Here is a 14990-nt window from a genome sequence, read left to right on the forward strand (position 1 = left end):
GACATTCTACTACAGCTGGTATTGACTATGATAGATCAGGAGCTCCACTAGTGTTTAATGTGACTTTTAGTAGTGGAATGACATCATCATCATCATTTGATGTGGATGTTATTGATAACATGGTACAAGATTTACATAAGATGTTCTTCATTACCATTAGACTAATACCAACTTGTTTACCAATAACTGTGAAGTCTAATACTAGCAATGTGACTATCACTGATGACGAAGGTACTGTTTGATGTAGTGATTGTCTATTGCCTGCTGCTGGTATTATTTAGGTCCGGCTTACTAAGACCCAGATATCATTATAAGAAATGCATTTGAGTCTCAAGACTCTGATTCCCTATATTTGCAGGGTTTTACCCTAGTGAGACAGCATGCACTTTCAATAATACCATTTTTAGCTACTGTAATAAGATGTCAATGCAGAGGAGATTCCAGATTCCAGCTTTTGGACATTATACTTATTAACTCTATTTTGTTGTTGCTCTTTTAGTGGCTTCACCACTGAAACTAGACAGAATGTTTTGCTACAGTAGCTAGCTAGTTATAACCATTTAATTAATGAAACTAAATTACTTAATTATTCAGTTGTATTAGTACTGAATAACACTAATGTAGTGTGAGTTAATAAGTGTCAAGAGGTTGCAATGCCATTGGAGCATTCCCTTCCAAGTAACCATCATTGAATTTGGCATAGAACAAGAAAGTGATTTTCAACCTCAAAACGATGCACTTAAATTTCCTCTAATTTCTATCTGCTATAATTCATTTAAATTGCCATTTCACTGCTCTTTCCAAATCTAGTCTGGAATCATGTGTTACAGCCTACTCACAGGTTATTATGCCATTAATTACATGATCCCAAAATGTCATTTATTACATGATCCGAAATCCCCAATGCAAATTGTATGAAGAATTTGCTACACCACGTCCATTCTGATGAGCCAAAATTTTTGTGAATTGTGCTTCGTGTGCTCACAGAGAGTTGCTCTACATGTATCACACCAGGAAGGATATGAAGTATATATATATAGGTGGTACAAAATAATTAATTTCATCTAATAGAAATGTATTGGACATGTCTGTTCCAGCTTGCATTTTTGCCACATAGGAAATGCCCGCAAAATTCTTTATATGAAAACCATTAAGACCATGGGCTGAAAGATAAGGTACTCCAAGCTTGCAGGTGTGTCAATGTTAAAGTTTACTGTAAAAACACGTTTATCATCGTAATGCCACAAAAGTGTTACTAGGTACTTTATAGTGGTAGACCTAGATAAAAGAGGGTTTTGACTGAAACCACAGGAACCTATGCAGTGTAGGTATCCCAGTAGCTAGTGCTGTGCTGTGCTGAAATTGTATTGCAGCAAACAACCATATACAGCCACATTTCATAATGTGATTGCATTTACATACTTTTGACCTCCCATTTCACCTCCCATTTCACCTCCCATTTCACAAAGAAACATAATGATTGCGAAACTCTAATAGAGCAGTCAAGTAACTACCTATCAAATATACACTTTTCAGAAAAACATTTTGCTTACATTTTACAGTGGATTTACTACTGTTTACTAGAAGTAGCCTAAAATCCAATCTCATGCAGAGCTTTTAAAATCTAAAATTTTGTGGGAGTATATATGTCTCAAGACCCTTGTAAAACTACAATGCATTCCATTTTTTTAAATAAAATCAAATTTTCAAACACCCTCTTTTAAAGATGGATCCACCACTGCTATATGTTTTCAGTTTAGAAAATATCCATGCATATTTTAGCCAATAATGACAATTAGTATTATTTTTCAACAAAATTTATAAGTCTATGCCAATTTTGTTCTGTTTTAGTGCTAAGAATTCAATTTTCATCATCAAGTTTTAGTGGATCAGAATCATCTGGTGAAGTGATAGTGAGTATTGTAGTGTTGAGAGGAACCGAAGATAGATTTGTCAACATACCAATTAGTCTGAATGAAGGAACTGCAACTGGTTAGCTATAATGATACTGTATAGATGTATGATATATTATACAGGGGAGCCTGTATTCTGCAGAATACGAAATAGCAGAATAACAGAACTACGGAATAAGCGAAAAATCACATTCTAAATATTTTGTTATTGTTTATAACCTCTATAACATTTTAATATACATTCCTCACCTCGTAGAGAACACAATCACGATGGCACTGGCGATCCTCGGGACGTCTTTAAATAGGATATGTACAAAGATAGCTATTCACTCTAGAACAATCTAACTAAGCTAAACTACTGTTAAATACACTTCACTACATAATCACTAGAAAACTAGAAGTTCTTTGTGCTATACTTGCTCATACCAGCTGTCACACACGAGCAGATAGCTAGCTAACTGGCCGAATAGTTTAGGACAAAACAATCCACCCCCTTGGTAACTAGCTACCCTGCATGCATGGAATAATCTGACCTTTCTTATAACTCTGTTACCATTTCCTAAAGTGTTTCAAATAAATTTGGAGAATAATACTGCTTTCGGCTCCCAACATCAGAGCTCCGGTCTGTCAACGCACCAATGGTCCGGGCATATAAGGTCCGGGCGGACCATTTATGCTGTCACAAATGGTCCGGCCGGACCACTTGTGTTTACATAACTGGTCCCCCCGGACCACCCATGCCAGTGCATAAATGGTCTGGGCTGGACATAAACGGTCCGCCTCCAGTCTGCCATGCATGCACCCGATAATTACGCTGGCGTGAATTTTGCAGCGTAAGTTATAGATATTTGAAGCAATATGGTGGATACTACAAACCTTTGACATTTTAAAGACATGGGTTAATCAAAACTTCATTTAAGTGGATTTGGATTGTGTATATGTGTGCTGGGTGCAGTAGCTAGGGTGCTACTGTCAGAGAAGCCTAAATGCAATGTAGCTATTTGGGCAAAAATCAAGGTGCATCCATTGTATATGTGTCTATTTAATATTGAATGGTAGCCGATGCTCTCAATGTTCATAAAAATAGCTTTGAACTCGATATAGGTAACCATTTGATTTGCAAGAGTTTCACATGTGGCCGAATTTAAGATTGCACAACAGAGGTGACTTTGAAGTTTTGTAATTCCCAGCCAATAAGGACTAAGCCAAATTTCTGCATATATTTGGAGAGTATAAGAGTTGCTCTTTCATATCAAGCACAGAAAGACTTGATCAGCTTCAAGCATTACAAGTAGTACCACTCGACCGATAGTACATTTTTTTGTCCAAGAATTGAGAACATTCGGACAGGTCACTTTTGCAGCTCCTGCAGCCAGATGAAGAAAGCTGCAGAACTGAAATTTTGCATGCAAGAGTTTATGGTCTAGACCTCTCCCAAGGCATAGCAAGAGCAGAAATTTTCTTTGCAGGTTTGAAGAAAATTTGTGTCCAAACCGATGGTGGTTGAACATTGGTAGCTTACTCTAGCTACTCCGCCAGTATATTTGCTAACTGCTGAGGACGAACTGTCTCCAGACTTTGACTTTGGTTAAGTTGATAGTTAGGTATGATAGGTATTTTTTGTCACTCAGTATAGCAAGTAGTGACGAGTGGCTTAATTAGCTTTACCATTGACATTTATAACCCGGACCAGTTTTGCTCAGGTAGGACCATTTTTGTTGTCATAGCTGGTCCAGCCGGACCATTTATGTCGAACATATGCGGTCCGGCCGGACCGTTTATGCACCCGGACCAAATATTTTGTTACAGGTCCAACCTCGGCTCTAACACTTCGTGTATAACTCTAATAAATTCGGGCAGTTACTCGTGTGTGACAGCTGGTATGAGTAAGTATAGCACAAAGAACTTCTAGTTTTCTAGCGATTATGTAGTGAAGTGTATTTGATGGTAGTTTAGCTTAGTTAGATTGTTCTAGAGTAAATATCTTTGTACATATCCTATTTAAAGATCGCCCCGAGGATTGGTGCCATCGTGATTGTGTTCTCTACGATGTGTGGAATGTATATTAAAACATTATAGAGGCTATAAGCAACAACAAAATATTGAGAATGTGATTTTCGCTTATTCCGTAATTCTGCTATTCCGCTATTCCGTATTCCACGGAATACAGGCTCCCATTATACAGTACTGTATATTAGGGGTTATTAATTTTCTGGCCAAAAAGTATCACCCTATAACTGGACTCACAATACTTTCATGGTTGGTGCCTTGGTAGTATTGTTAAGTACATCAAGTCCAAAAATGCTTTCAATGAAACCCAAAATGCTTCCAAAAAGTTATTATGAATTTTTTATTTAGTAGAATTTTCTAGTGACTGACTGGTGCTTTCAGCAGCATAACTTGGTAATGGCTAAGACTACTGATTTGATTATTTCGCTATTCAGTGTCACTTCAGCCAGACTGGTACCTTTTGGCAGTGCATACTATGCATGCTTCATGGACTCACCTGAGTCCTCTTTAATTTTATGTCCCATTCATCTTTGCTAACAGTGCAAGGCATTCAAATAAAAACAATAACCCTGGTGCCATTGATGTGGTATGCACAGGTTCACCAGTAATGATAATCTAATCCAAAACAGCCAAGCTGTAAAAAAGTGTGCGGCCCTCAGAAAGGCTATGGTGAAAAAAGATGTGAAATCCAAGGTGGCGGCCAAGAAATGGCTGTGATAGTTGGTTAATGGTAAAAATTTTAATAACGACAATTCAGGTGAATTTTTGTGCCGCTTCACAAAATTTACCTGAATTTTCATTATTAAAATTTTTACCATTAACCTACCATCACAGCCATTTCTTGGCCGCCACCTTGGATTTCACATCTTTTTTCACCATAGCCTTTCTGAGGGCCGCACACTTTCTTTACAGCTTGGCTGTTTTGGATTAGATTTCATTTCTTTTTGTATTTGTATACCCCAAAGCTGGCCCATAGGCCAGCTTTGGGACTATTTTAACCTATGTTTTTTTTCTTTACTACAGGAAGAAGAAAAGATGAAGTAGATGTACTTTAAATATTTTATCAGTAAATGTACAAATTATATATATATAATACATATGTGACCGGATTTGCGAAAAGGGGCCTTCCACACACATCCAATTTGCCAACTTTGACAATTGATAACTTCAGATTGGAAAGAGCTATTGCCTTGAAATTTGGGCAGTGGTGATTTCTTTGCAGCTGAACTCTCTACATGATGGTTTCTTTGTAGCTGAACTCTCTACAAGGTAATTTCTTCTAGCTGATCTCTCTACAGGGAGATTTGTTTGTAGCTGAACTATCTACAAGGTAATTTCTTCAAGCTGATCTCTCTACAGGGTGATTTGTTCATAGCTGAATTCTGTACAGGTGATTTGTTTGCAGCTGAGCTCTTTACAAAATGGTTTCTTTGTAGCTGAACTCTCTACAAAGTAACTTCTTCTAACTGATCTTTCTACAGGGTGATTTGTTTGTAGCTAAACTATCTACAAGGTAATTTCTTCTAGCTGATCTCTCTACAGGGTGATTTGTTTGTAGCTGAATTCTGTACAGGTGATTTGTTTGCAGCTGAGCTCTTTACAGAATGGTTTCTTTGTAGCTGAACTCTCTACAAGATAACTTTTCTAGCTGATGTCTCTACAAGGTGACTAGTTTGTAGCTGAACTCTCTACATGGTGGTTTCTTTGTAACTTAACTTTCTACAAGGTGACTTCTTCTAGCTGATCTTTCAATAGGGTGATTTGTTTGTAGCTTCACTCTCTGAAAAGGTAACTTCTTCTAGCTGATCTCTCTACAGGGAGATTTGTTTGTAGCTGAACTCTCTACAGGTGATTTGTTTGAAGCTGAACTTTCTAAATGATGGTTTCTTTGTAGCTTAACTCTATACAAGTTAACTTCTTCTAGCTGATCTCTCTACAGGGTGATTTGTTTGTAGCTGAATTTTCTACAGGGTGATTTCTTTGCAGCTGAACTCTCTACTTGGTGGTTTCTTTGTAGCTGAACTATGTACAAGGTAATTTCTTCTAGCTGACCTCTCTACAGGGTGATTTGTTTGTAACTGAATTCTGTACAGGTGATTTGTTTGCAGTTGAGCTCTTTACAGAATGGTTTCTTTGTAGCTGAACTCTCTAAAAGGTAACTTCTTCTAACTGATCTTTCTACAGGGCAATTTGTTTGTGGCTGAATTTTCTACAGGGTGATTTCTTTGCAGCTGAACTCTCTACTTGGTGGTTTCTTTGTAGCTGAACTATGTACAAGGTAATTTCTTCTAGCTGACCTCTCTACAGGGTGATTTGTTTGTAACTGAATTCTGTACAGGTGATTTGTTTGCAGCTGAGCTCTAAACAGAATGGTTTCTTTGTAGTTGAACTCTCTACAAGGTAACTTTTCTAGCTGATGTCTCTACAAGGTGACTAGTTTGTAGCTGAACTCTCTACATGGTTGTTTCTTTGTAACTGAACTTTCTACAAGGTGACTTCTTCTAGCTGATCTTTCTACAGGGTGATTTGTTTGTAGCTGAACTCTCTACAAGGTAACTTCTTCTAGCTGATCTCTCTACAGGGAGATTTGTTTGTAGCTGAACTCTCTACAGGTGATTTGTTTGAAGCTGAACTCTCTAAATGATGGTTTCTTTGTAGCTGAACTCTCTACAAGTTAACTTCTTCTAGCTGATCTCTCTACAGGGTGATTTGTTTGTAGCTGAATTCTGTATAGGTGATTTGTTTGCAGCTGAGCTCTTTAATTAATAGTTTCTTTGTAGCTGAACTATCTACAAGATAACTTCTTCTAGCTGATCTCTCTACATGGTGATTTGTTTGTAGCTGAATTCTGTATAGGTGATTTGTTTGCAGCTGAGCTCTTTAAATAATGGTTTCTTTGTAGCTGAACTCTCTCAAGGTAACGTCTTCTAGCTGATGTCTTTACAGGGTCACTAGTTTGTAGCTGAATTCTCTACATGGTGGTTTCTTTGTAACTTAACTCCTTACAATGTAACTTTTTCTAGCTCATCTTTCTACAGGGTGATTTATTTGTATCTGAATTCTGTATAGGTAATTTGTTTGCAGCTGAGCTCTTTAAAGAATGGTTTCTTTGTAGCTGAACTCTCTACAAGGTAACTTCTTCTAGCTGATGTCTATACAAGGTCACTAGTTTGTAGCTGAGCTCTCTACATGGTGGTTTCTTTGTAACTGAACTCTCTACAAGGTGACCTCTTCTAGCTGATCTTTCTACAGGGTGATTTGTTTGAAGCTGAACTCTCTACAAGGTAACTTCTTCTAGCTGATCTCTCTACAGGAAGATTTGTTTGTAGCTGAACTCTCTACATGATGGTTTCTTTGTAGCTGAACTCTCTACAAGGTAACTTCTTCTAGCTGATCTCTCTACAGGGAGATTTGTTTGTAGCTGAGCTCTCTACATGGTGGTTTCTTTGTAACTGAACTCTCTACAAGGTGACCTCTTCTAGCTGATCTTTCTACAGGGTGATTTGTTTGAAGCTGAACTCTCTACAAGGTAACTTCTTCTAGCTGATCTCTCTACAGGGAGATTTGTTTGTAGCTGAACTCTCTACATGATGGTTTCTTTGTAGCTGAACTCTCTACAAGGTAACTTCTTCTAGCTAATCTCTCTACAGGGAGATTTGTTTGTAGCTGAACTCTCTACATGATGGTTTCTTTGTAGCTGAACTCTCTGCAAGGTAACTTCTTCTATTGATCTCTCCACAGGGCGATTTGTTTGTAGCTGAACTCTCTACATGGTGGTTTCTTTGTAGCTGAACTCTACAAGGTGATTTTTTCTAGCTAAACTATCTCTTTCCATAGTTGCATGAACTCCCTACAAGGTAACTTCTTCTAGCTGATCTCTCTACAGGGTGACTTGTGTGTAGCTGATCTCTATACAGGTTTCTTATTTCTAGCTGATCTCTTGAATTCTCTTCAGGGTGACTGCTCTATTAGGATGACTGCTCTATTAGAGTATCTCGATCTCGCACTTGCTGCACCAAGTTGGATTTCGTGTTATAACTCCGTGGCTTTAAGTCTGATTCTTCTACACCATTGATGAGCTTTTCTAAGATGATTACTCCATCTGTATAACGATTTTCAAAGCATTACCCCTAGCGGTTTATCTGGTAGGCGTGGCAAGCATTCATTTTTTTTTATTAGCTAATCTCGATTGCGTAATTGTTACACACTGTTGGTTTTTTCGTTGTATCTTCCTGTTTTGTAACTCGATTTCTTTCAAACCACAAAAAGTTTGAGGTTCAATAGTTAACCTATTCACCCACCGATTTTCAGCTTCTTCCCATATGCGGTTTACCCTGTAGGCGTGACAACATATTGGTGTTATTTTTCGTGAATAATCGCTCATAACTCTTTGCCTGTTTATCATATTCCAGCCAAAGTTGGTACCGCGATGCGCCTTTATATCCCCCTTCTGTGTGCCAAATTTCAAGGCAATCGGATATAGCGTTCGAGTTTTATAGCAGTTTTTGTAAGTGTGCGACAAGAAAAAGAAAAATAAGAAGAAAAAAAACGAAGAAACTGAGCCAATTTTTGAAGTCGCATATCTAGGGAACGCGCAAAGCGATTTTGCTCAAATTTGAAATGTAGAGTGCTGCAGTTGGGGGGCATGTCCACAGCAAAAATCGTCTTGTTTCATCAAGGAAGCACAGAGCTACGGAGGTGCGAAAATATACTCACGGGTGTTACGCGCCGGCTTCTTCCTGTCAATATACTCACGGGTGTTACGCGCCGGCTTCTTGGGCTGCACGACACACTACCGTGTGTCTTGATGTTACAAAAAGTAAACAACAAGTATACCCATGACTGGATTAGGGATTTAATGTCCATTAGTATTTCTTTAGGTGTAAATGACCTCCCTTGTTTCACTACTGTTTATTTCTATGATCTCAAATTGAACTTAAAATTCTTAATTTTCCTTTTACTTGTTATGTTGCACTTTTACAGAAGGAAATGATTTCAACTCTACTCCCCTTATTGCTACAATTCCTGCTGGAGCCACTAACACTACAGTTAGAATACCAGTGATGAGTGATAATATTGCTGAGGGAGATGAGATGTTTAGTATGAGCTTAAATATACCATCATCACTTGGTCCTGGAATAGTAGCTGGTTCTGTTACTAGTGCAACTGGAATAATAGTGGACTCCACTACTGGTTGGTGCTGTTATAATTATTCACATAATACCAAAAAAAATTTTTAGGTATAAAAATAAGGTTTATACAAAGACAATATACTGGTTCAGAAGATACAGGATTTGTACTGGTAACATTGGAACTAGTTGGAGGAACATCTAGTAAACCATTTAATGTCACTGTTACTCCATTAGAACAGTCACCACTGTCTGCTGAAGGTAATGGTGTGTATGATAATGTGTTGATTGAAGAGTTTTGATTAACAGGTGGTATTGACTTTAACAATACTACACTAACTGCTACATTTGGTAGTGGGATGACAACTAGTAGTGTTAGTATACCAGTAGTGGATGATATGTTAGCAGAAGGAAGAAATGAAACATTTTTATTGATGTTAAGTGTACCATCATCACTTGGTCCAGCAATAACAGCAGGTGGTAGAGATAGAGCAATAGGAGTTATCATTGATACTACCAGTGAGTGTATAAAGTGATAATTATTAGAGTATGAGTAATGTGTTGTGTAGTGTTGGTAGTGGAATTTGGATCTAGGAACTTTCGAGGTTCAGAGTCATCAGGACATGTAGAAGTTGTAGTGATAATATCAGGAGGATCATCTATCACGCCTATTGAAGTAGTGGTGACTCCTTCTGAACAATCACCAGTGTCAGCAAGAGGTGAGGGATACATTAACAAGTAACACAATGTATGAACTAGTGATTACTGTACTGTGATAGGATCAGGTGTAGACTTTGATTCTAATCCAATTACTATAATATTTGCTGTTGGGGAAAACAGTACAAGAGTTAATGTATCAGTAATGGCTGATAATCTATTGGAAGGAGAAGAGAGCTTTGATATTATTTTATCACTAAGAAATGATAATTTTGAAGTCATATTGGGAAGGTCCAGAGCTACTGGAAGAATCACAGACAGTACAGGTAAACTACATACACACATAGATCAATACACAGTATTGAAAATGATAGTTAACATACTACAAGTTAGTATGGTGGGGTAGTTTGTTTTCTTTAAACATAAGTTATAATTTCTAGGTTGCAAGAAGAAGTTATTTAATTAACATTTCTACTGTATGTATTCTTGCATCTCATGATAAAAATTTTATGTTAATAGATATTGTGACACTAAATAGAAAAATAATGTACTTATCCCAATAAATCTAAATCTTACAGGTTTTTGTTAGTGTGCACAATTGTTTAATCTAGGATTTCTTGTAGGATTACAAACTTGCTAATCATGTGTTTATCTATAGTAGGTATTGCTACCTGCAATGTTTTGGATAGAAGCTGGACATATACATGTACTGTTTATACATTTACAGTGACATGTGCTGTTCTACATCTATACTATCTTTTTAGTACTCAGGATACAGTTTTCATCGACAACCTTTAATGGATCAGAGTCAGCCGGTGAAGTAATAGTTGTTATTAGGGTATCAGGAGGAGCAGCCACTACATCTAAAAATGTACTTGTTTATTTAAATGGAATGACAGCTAATGGTGAGCTGCTGTGTTACCTGTAAAGATTACATTATGTGAAGTAAATAAGGCAAAGTTACTGTGCTAATACCACAGGAACATAAGCCTGCGATCACTAATTGTGTGGTGCCATAGGAAGTGGACTTGTATTGTCGTCTTTGCACCAATAAAGCCATGTTAAAATCTGTATTTATGACTGAATTTAGAAACTGTTACACAATGAACACACATACAGCATCATTACAACAAGAAAGCATATGGGAAACTAAGTAAAAAACATTGAAACAATATTAATAAATAGGTCAGTTATTATCTATATTGCTACACCATCCTCAAAACCCAGACATCTCCAACGGGTCCGTGATCCATGCAGACACAACACAGTAGCCCTCACTAAAGCAAACCCTAACCTTGCTCTCACCCATGAGACAACATCACTGTAGCTTCTATCCCATCGAGCAGCAAGGCCACTTGCAAGTCTTCTAATGAAGGAGGATGCTTCACAACTTGTAAGACCATCCACTGAAAAACACAAAGGTGTAAAGTGAGCCCGATATGTACAACAAGCAGCAGAATATTTTCGTTTCTTTTCAATTTCAGCCCGTAATAGTACTGATTTGGAGGTGTGAGATAAATAAGACTGGGCATCAGTATCTACCACACGGACATCAAACAATGCCTCAGCTTGAGGTAACCACACACCCCTAACACTCAAGTCTACAACCAATGTTTCTCCAACAGGTTCAATCGTTGAATCAGAAACAATAGGCTCACGTCTAACCTGGCCCCATACCATTGCTGCCAAGTCTCCAATAGCATTCCTTATCTCATTATGCCGCTGTACAATCAATCCACCCTTCATACAGATTAAAAAATGATCCAAAGTAGAAGGAGCTCCACAACCATCACAAAAAGCAGGAACATTCATCAAAGGTTTACGACAGCGGATAGCAAGAGCATCCCTAAACTCTTGTGGTGTAAGATCAAAGTTGTTTTTCTCAGTTGCAAGTGCTGACAGCCACACTGATAAATCATTATCTTTTGCCCTTAACAAAGCACGGTGATGAATAGGATCATGTTGTGAGCCAATATGATTGAATAAATTGGTATGTTCCACAACTAGTAATCTTGTACACCCCTAGCTTGTGAGCATCAAACAGCATCAAATCATGACTGTCCAGTTCAAATGTATTCACACCTATGATGGCATTTACAATAACCTGAGTAGCTCTTTGTGAAGCAGAAATGTTAAACAAAGCAGATACACTAAGCATTACTAAACCATGCCCACCCCAATGCACAGGAAGGGAGAAAAAGTGCTGCTCTAGCGGAGAAACTTCACAACCAAACAAAGCTGGTAAAAAACGAGTTAACGTAACATGTTCTAGTGGTACAAAGAGAGAGGCACAATTAGGAATGACACATTGCAAATAAAATGACACATTGCAAATAAATCCATTCACATTGGAGAGATTTGGCCATAGCCGCATAAGCTGCTTGAGGTTGTGAAACTGCAATTTCAGATACAGTAGATTGCGAACAGAATTAAGAAACCCGACTTTCTCTGATACAAAAGCAGATGAGGAGCTGATATCACCTGTATACACTGAACATAATTAGGTGCATTGACGATGTTTCAATTGATATACAGAAAAGTATATACTAGTGCAAAACGTTTTAAAGATTACAATAAAGATTTGAGATCACTGAAAAACAAGTTAGTATTCTGTGTAGGATTATGATGGACCACATCAAACCCACTTTAAACATATTACCTGGAATTGCTATTGCTCTCTAGGATATTATAGTAGCTACCTTTACCATGTCTAAAACACAGTATGCATTTATACCAGAGCAATATATCCATTCCTGACTTATAGAACTTATAGAACTATGACTTTGCTATGCAGATAAATGGATGCTCAAGAACCAAAGCAGCTTTAAACTAGATGTTATTATTGTGATTTGCGCATATTAATAAGTAGTGGACATGGAGAAGAACACAGGAAGGCATTTAGGCTATGCAGTGTTATTCCCCAAAAAGTGAAAACATTTTCCTGCACTGTAGTAGATCAGTGAAAAAAATGATCATGAAGGTACACAGTAGTGTGTCGTTGGGTTATAAAAGCCGATATGTCATATCAGTGTGCTGGTGATACTGTAGGAAGAGCAATGATGCAATTTTCACACATTTGTAGCTACCTCCTTGCTGCCTTTATTAATTTTCAAATAAAATTCCCTTCACCTTCAGTAATCTATCAAGACACGTGGAAATGTGGTGTGCGTCCAAGAAAGTCGGCATGCCACACTGTGAGTGTATTTACATGAAGCAAACTTCTCCAGCACATGTAGCTCCATGTTTCCTTATCTAATTGGAAATATTTTTATACTGCAAACACCCTCTACCTTCAGCATGTCCCATATACCAAAACTGAGCAAGATTGCCTAACACAATTGTGAAATATGAGCCATCAAATATTGGCTTAATTTCTTCATTTTTTTCTTCTTCGTTTAGAGCGCTTGGGGGCTTAGATTATTCTTTTCACACACTTTACAAAAACCATTATAAAATGCTAATGCATTTCTTGAGCTTTGGTATACTTTAGAACATATTGCAGCACAATCATGTACCAAGTATGGTGCAAATCTGATTAATAGTCATAGAGCTATGAATGACTATTTGCATTAAAAAGGTCAACTTGTTGTCATGCCTATAGGGTAAACCGCTCATGGGAATAACTTAAAAATCAGTATGCTTATAGGTTAACCATCATAGCTCGAATCTTTTTTGAAATCACATTGACAGCTGTAGAGTTACAAGGCAAAAACCAAACAACTGTAAATCACGGGGTTAAAATACTCTAATAGAACAGTGACCGCAGGATAAAAAAGGTGCATGAAAATGTCAAATTACCATCCAGCATTCGAACCAGGGACCTCCATAATGAAAACTCGAATCCTTTGCCACTGAGCCACTGCTATCATGGCTGATCACCTCATTTTCTTTATAAATGAAAATTCTAGCTAAAATCTACTCAACAGTAAAAATTCATAATTTCATAGATCTACCAATGGAAAATATAGATTGTTCTAGAACATTCTATGTGTTATTACAAATCTAATCCAAAACAGCCAAGCTGTAAAAAAAGAGTATGGCCCTTATAAAGGCTATGGTGAAAAAAGATTTGAAATCCAAAGTGGCGGCCAAGAAATAGCTATGATGGTAGGTTAATGGTAAAAATTTAAAAACAATCCAGGTGAATTTTGGTGTTCCTTGGTCTTGGCACAAAATCCACCTGAATTGTTATTAAAATCTTTACCATTAACCTACTATCACAGCCATTTCTTGGCCACCACCTTTGATTTCACTTTTTTTTTCGCCATAGCCTTTTGAGGGCCACACTCTTTTTTAACAGTTTGGCTGTTATGGATTAGATTTCACTTCTTTTTGTATTTGTATACCCCAAAGCCGGCCAATTTTTACTATGAAGCGTGATTTAGAGGAACTGGAGTATGAAAGTGATAGCACCATTCTATAGCCAAAACGACAATTTGCTAGAGGAAAAGCACTATCTTCTAGAATATTGGATAAAAGTTGTATATTTTGTCCACCAGATAAATCAACCAAATATGTGAAAGGCACTAGAACATGGGAACCTTTGGTACAGTGTGTTGAACTGCAAGCAGATGCAAGAATACGTAAAGTGGCAATAAAGCGCAATGATACAAAGGTCTTAGCTCATACCTCAAGAGACCTTGCTACAGCAGAAGCATGGTATCATAAATCTTGCTACAGGCTTTATACCATTGTGAAAGGTACTGATGAAAATAATAGCACTTTTCTAGCAGTACAATCTGCAGGATCCTAATTACAAGTACAAGGTAGCTAAAAGGGAAGTGTATGGACGTGTGACACAGTATGTTCAATGTGAACTGTTTCAAACTCCTAAAGTTGTGAAGTTCACACAATTAACAAGTATGTTAAAGGAGCACATGTTGTCACTTGGAGTAGAAATATAAGAATGCACTAAGAAACACCTTCGAAGAAAATTAGAAACAGATTTTGGGAACATGTTGCACATCTGATGCATCAGGGAAACTGTTGGTATTTCCAAACAGCTTAAGTTTAGACAGTCTAGTACATGAAAATCAGGAGCTGAAGAAAGAACTGAGCACGCTAAAAGAAGACACTGAATATGTCCAGCATATTTTAGCAAAAGTAGCCTTGCATCTAAGATCAACTATAAAACATCTGGAAAAAAGCAAAAATTGGACATTTCTACCGTCAGCTTTGACTGACCTTCAAATTCCAGAATGTCTCACTAAGTTCATCTTTACTTTAATTACTGAAGGGATACTCCAAAAAAATCCAACACAACGGGGTTTACTTCATGTTG

General features: G+C 37.4%; 1 protein-coding gene across 2 annotated transcripts in view; it reads left to right on the forward strand.

Annotated features, from left to right (window-relative positions):
• Positions 1-14990, forward strand: part of LOC136267077 (adhesion G-protein coupled receptor V1-like) — a 35057-nt gene that overhangs the window by 1659 nt on the left and 18408 nt on the right. The window contains exons 6-13 of one of the 2 annotated variants that reach the window (XM_066062134.1): positions 16-231; positions 1852-1992; positions 8907-9116; positions 9164-9313; positions 9362-9571; positions 9622-9771; positions 9832-10035; positions 10474-10614. In XM_066062134.1, the coding sequence (XP_065918206.1) occupies positions 16-231; positions 1852-1992; positions 8907-9116; positions 9164-9313; positions 9362-9571; positions 9622-9771; positions 9832-10035; positions 10474-10614 (1422 nt within the window). The remainder of the gene's footprint in view (positions 1-15; positions 232-1851; positions 1993-8906; positions 9117-9163; positions 9314-9361; positions 9572-9621; positions 9772-9831; positions 10036-10473; positions 10615-14990) is intronic. The other variant, XM_066062135.1, reaches the window with a different exon arrangement.

The sequence above is a fragment of the Dysidea avara genome, chromosome 9, assembly GCF_963678975.1.
Source record: "Dysidea avara chromosome 9, odDysAvar1.4, whole genome shotgun sequence".
Taxonomy (NCBI): domain Eukaryota; kingdom Metazoa; phylum Porifera; class Demospongiae; order Dictyoceratida; family Dysideidae; genus Dysidea; species Dysidea avara.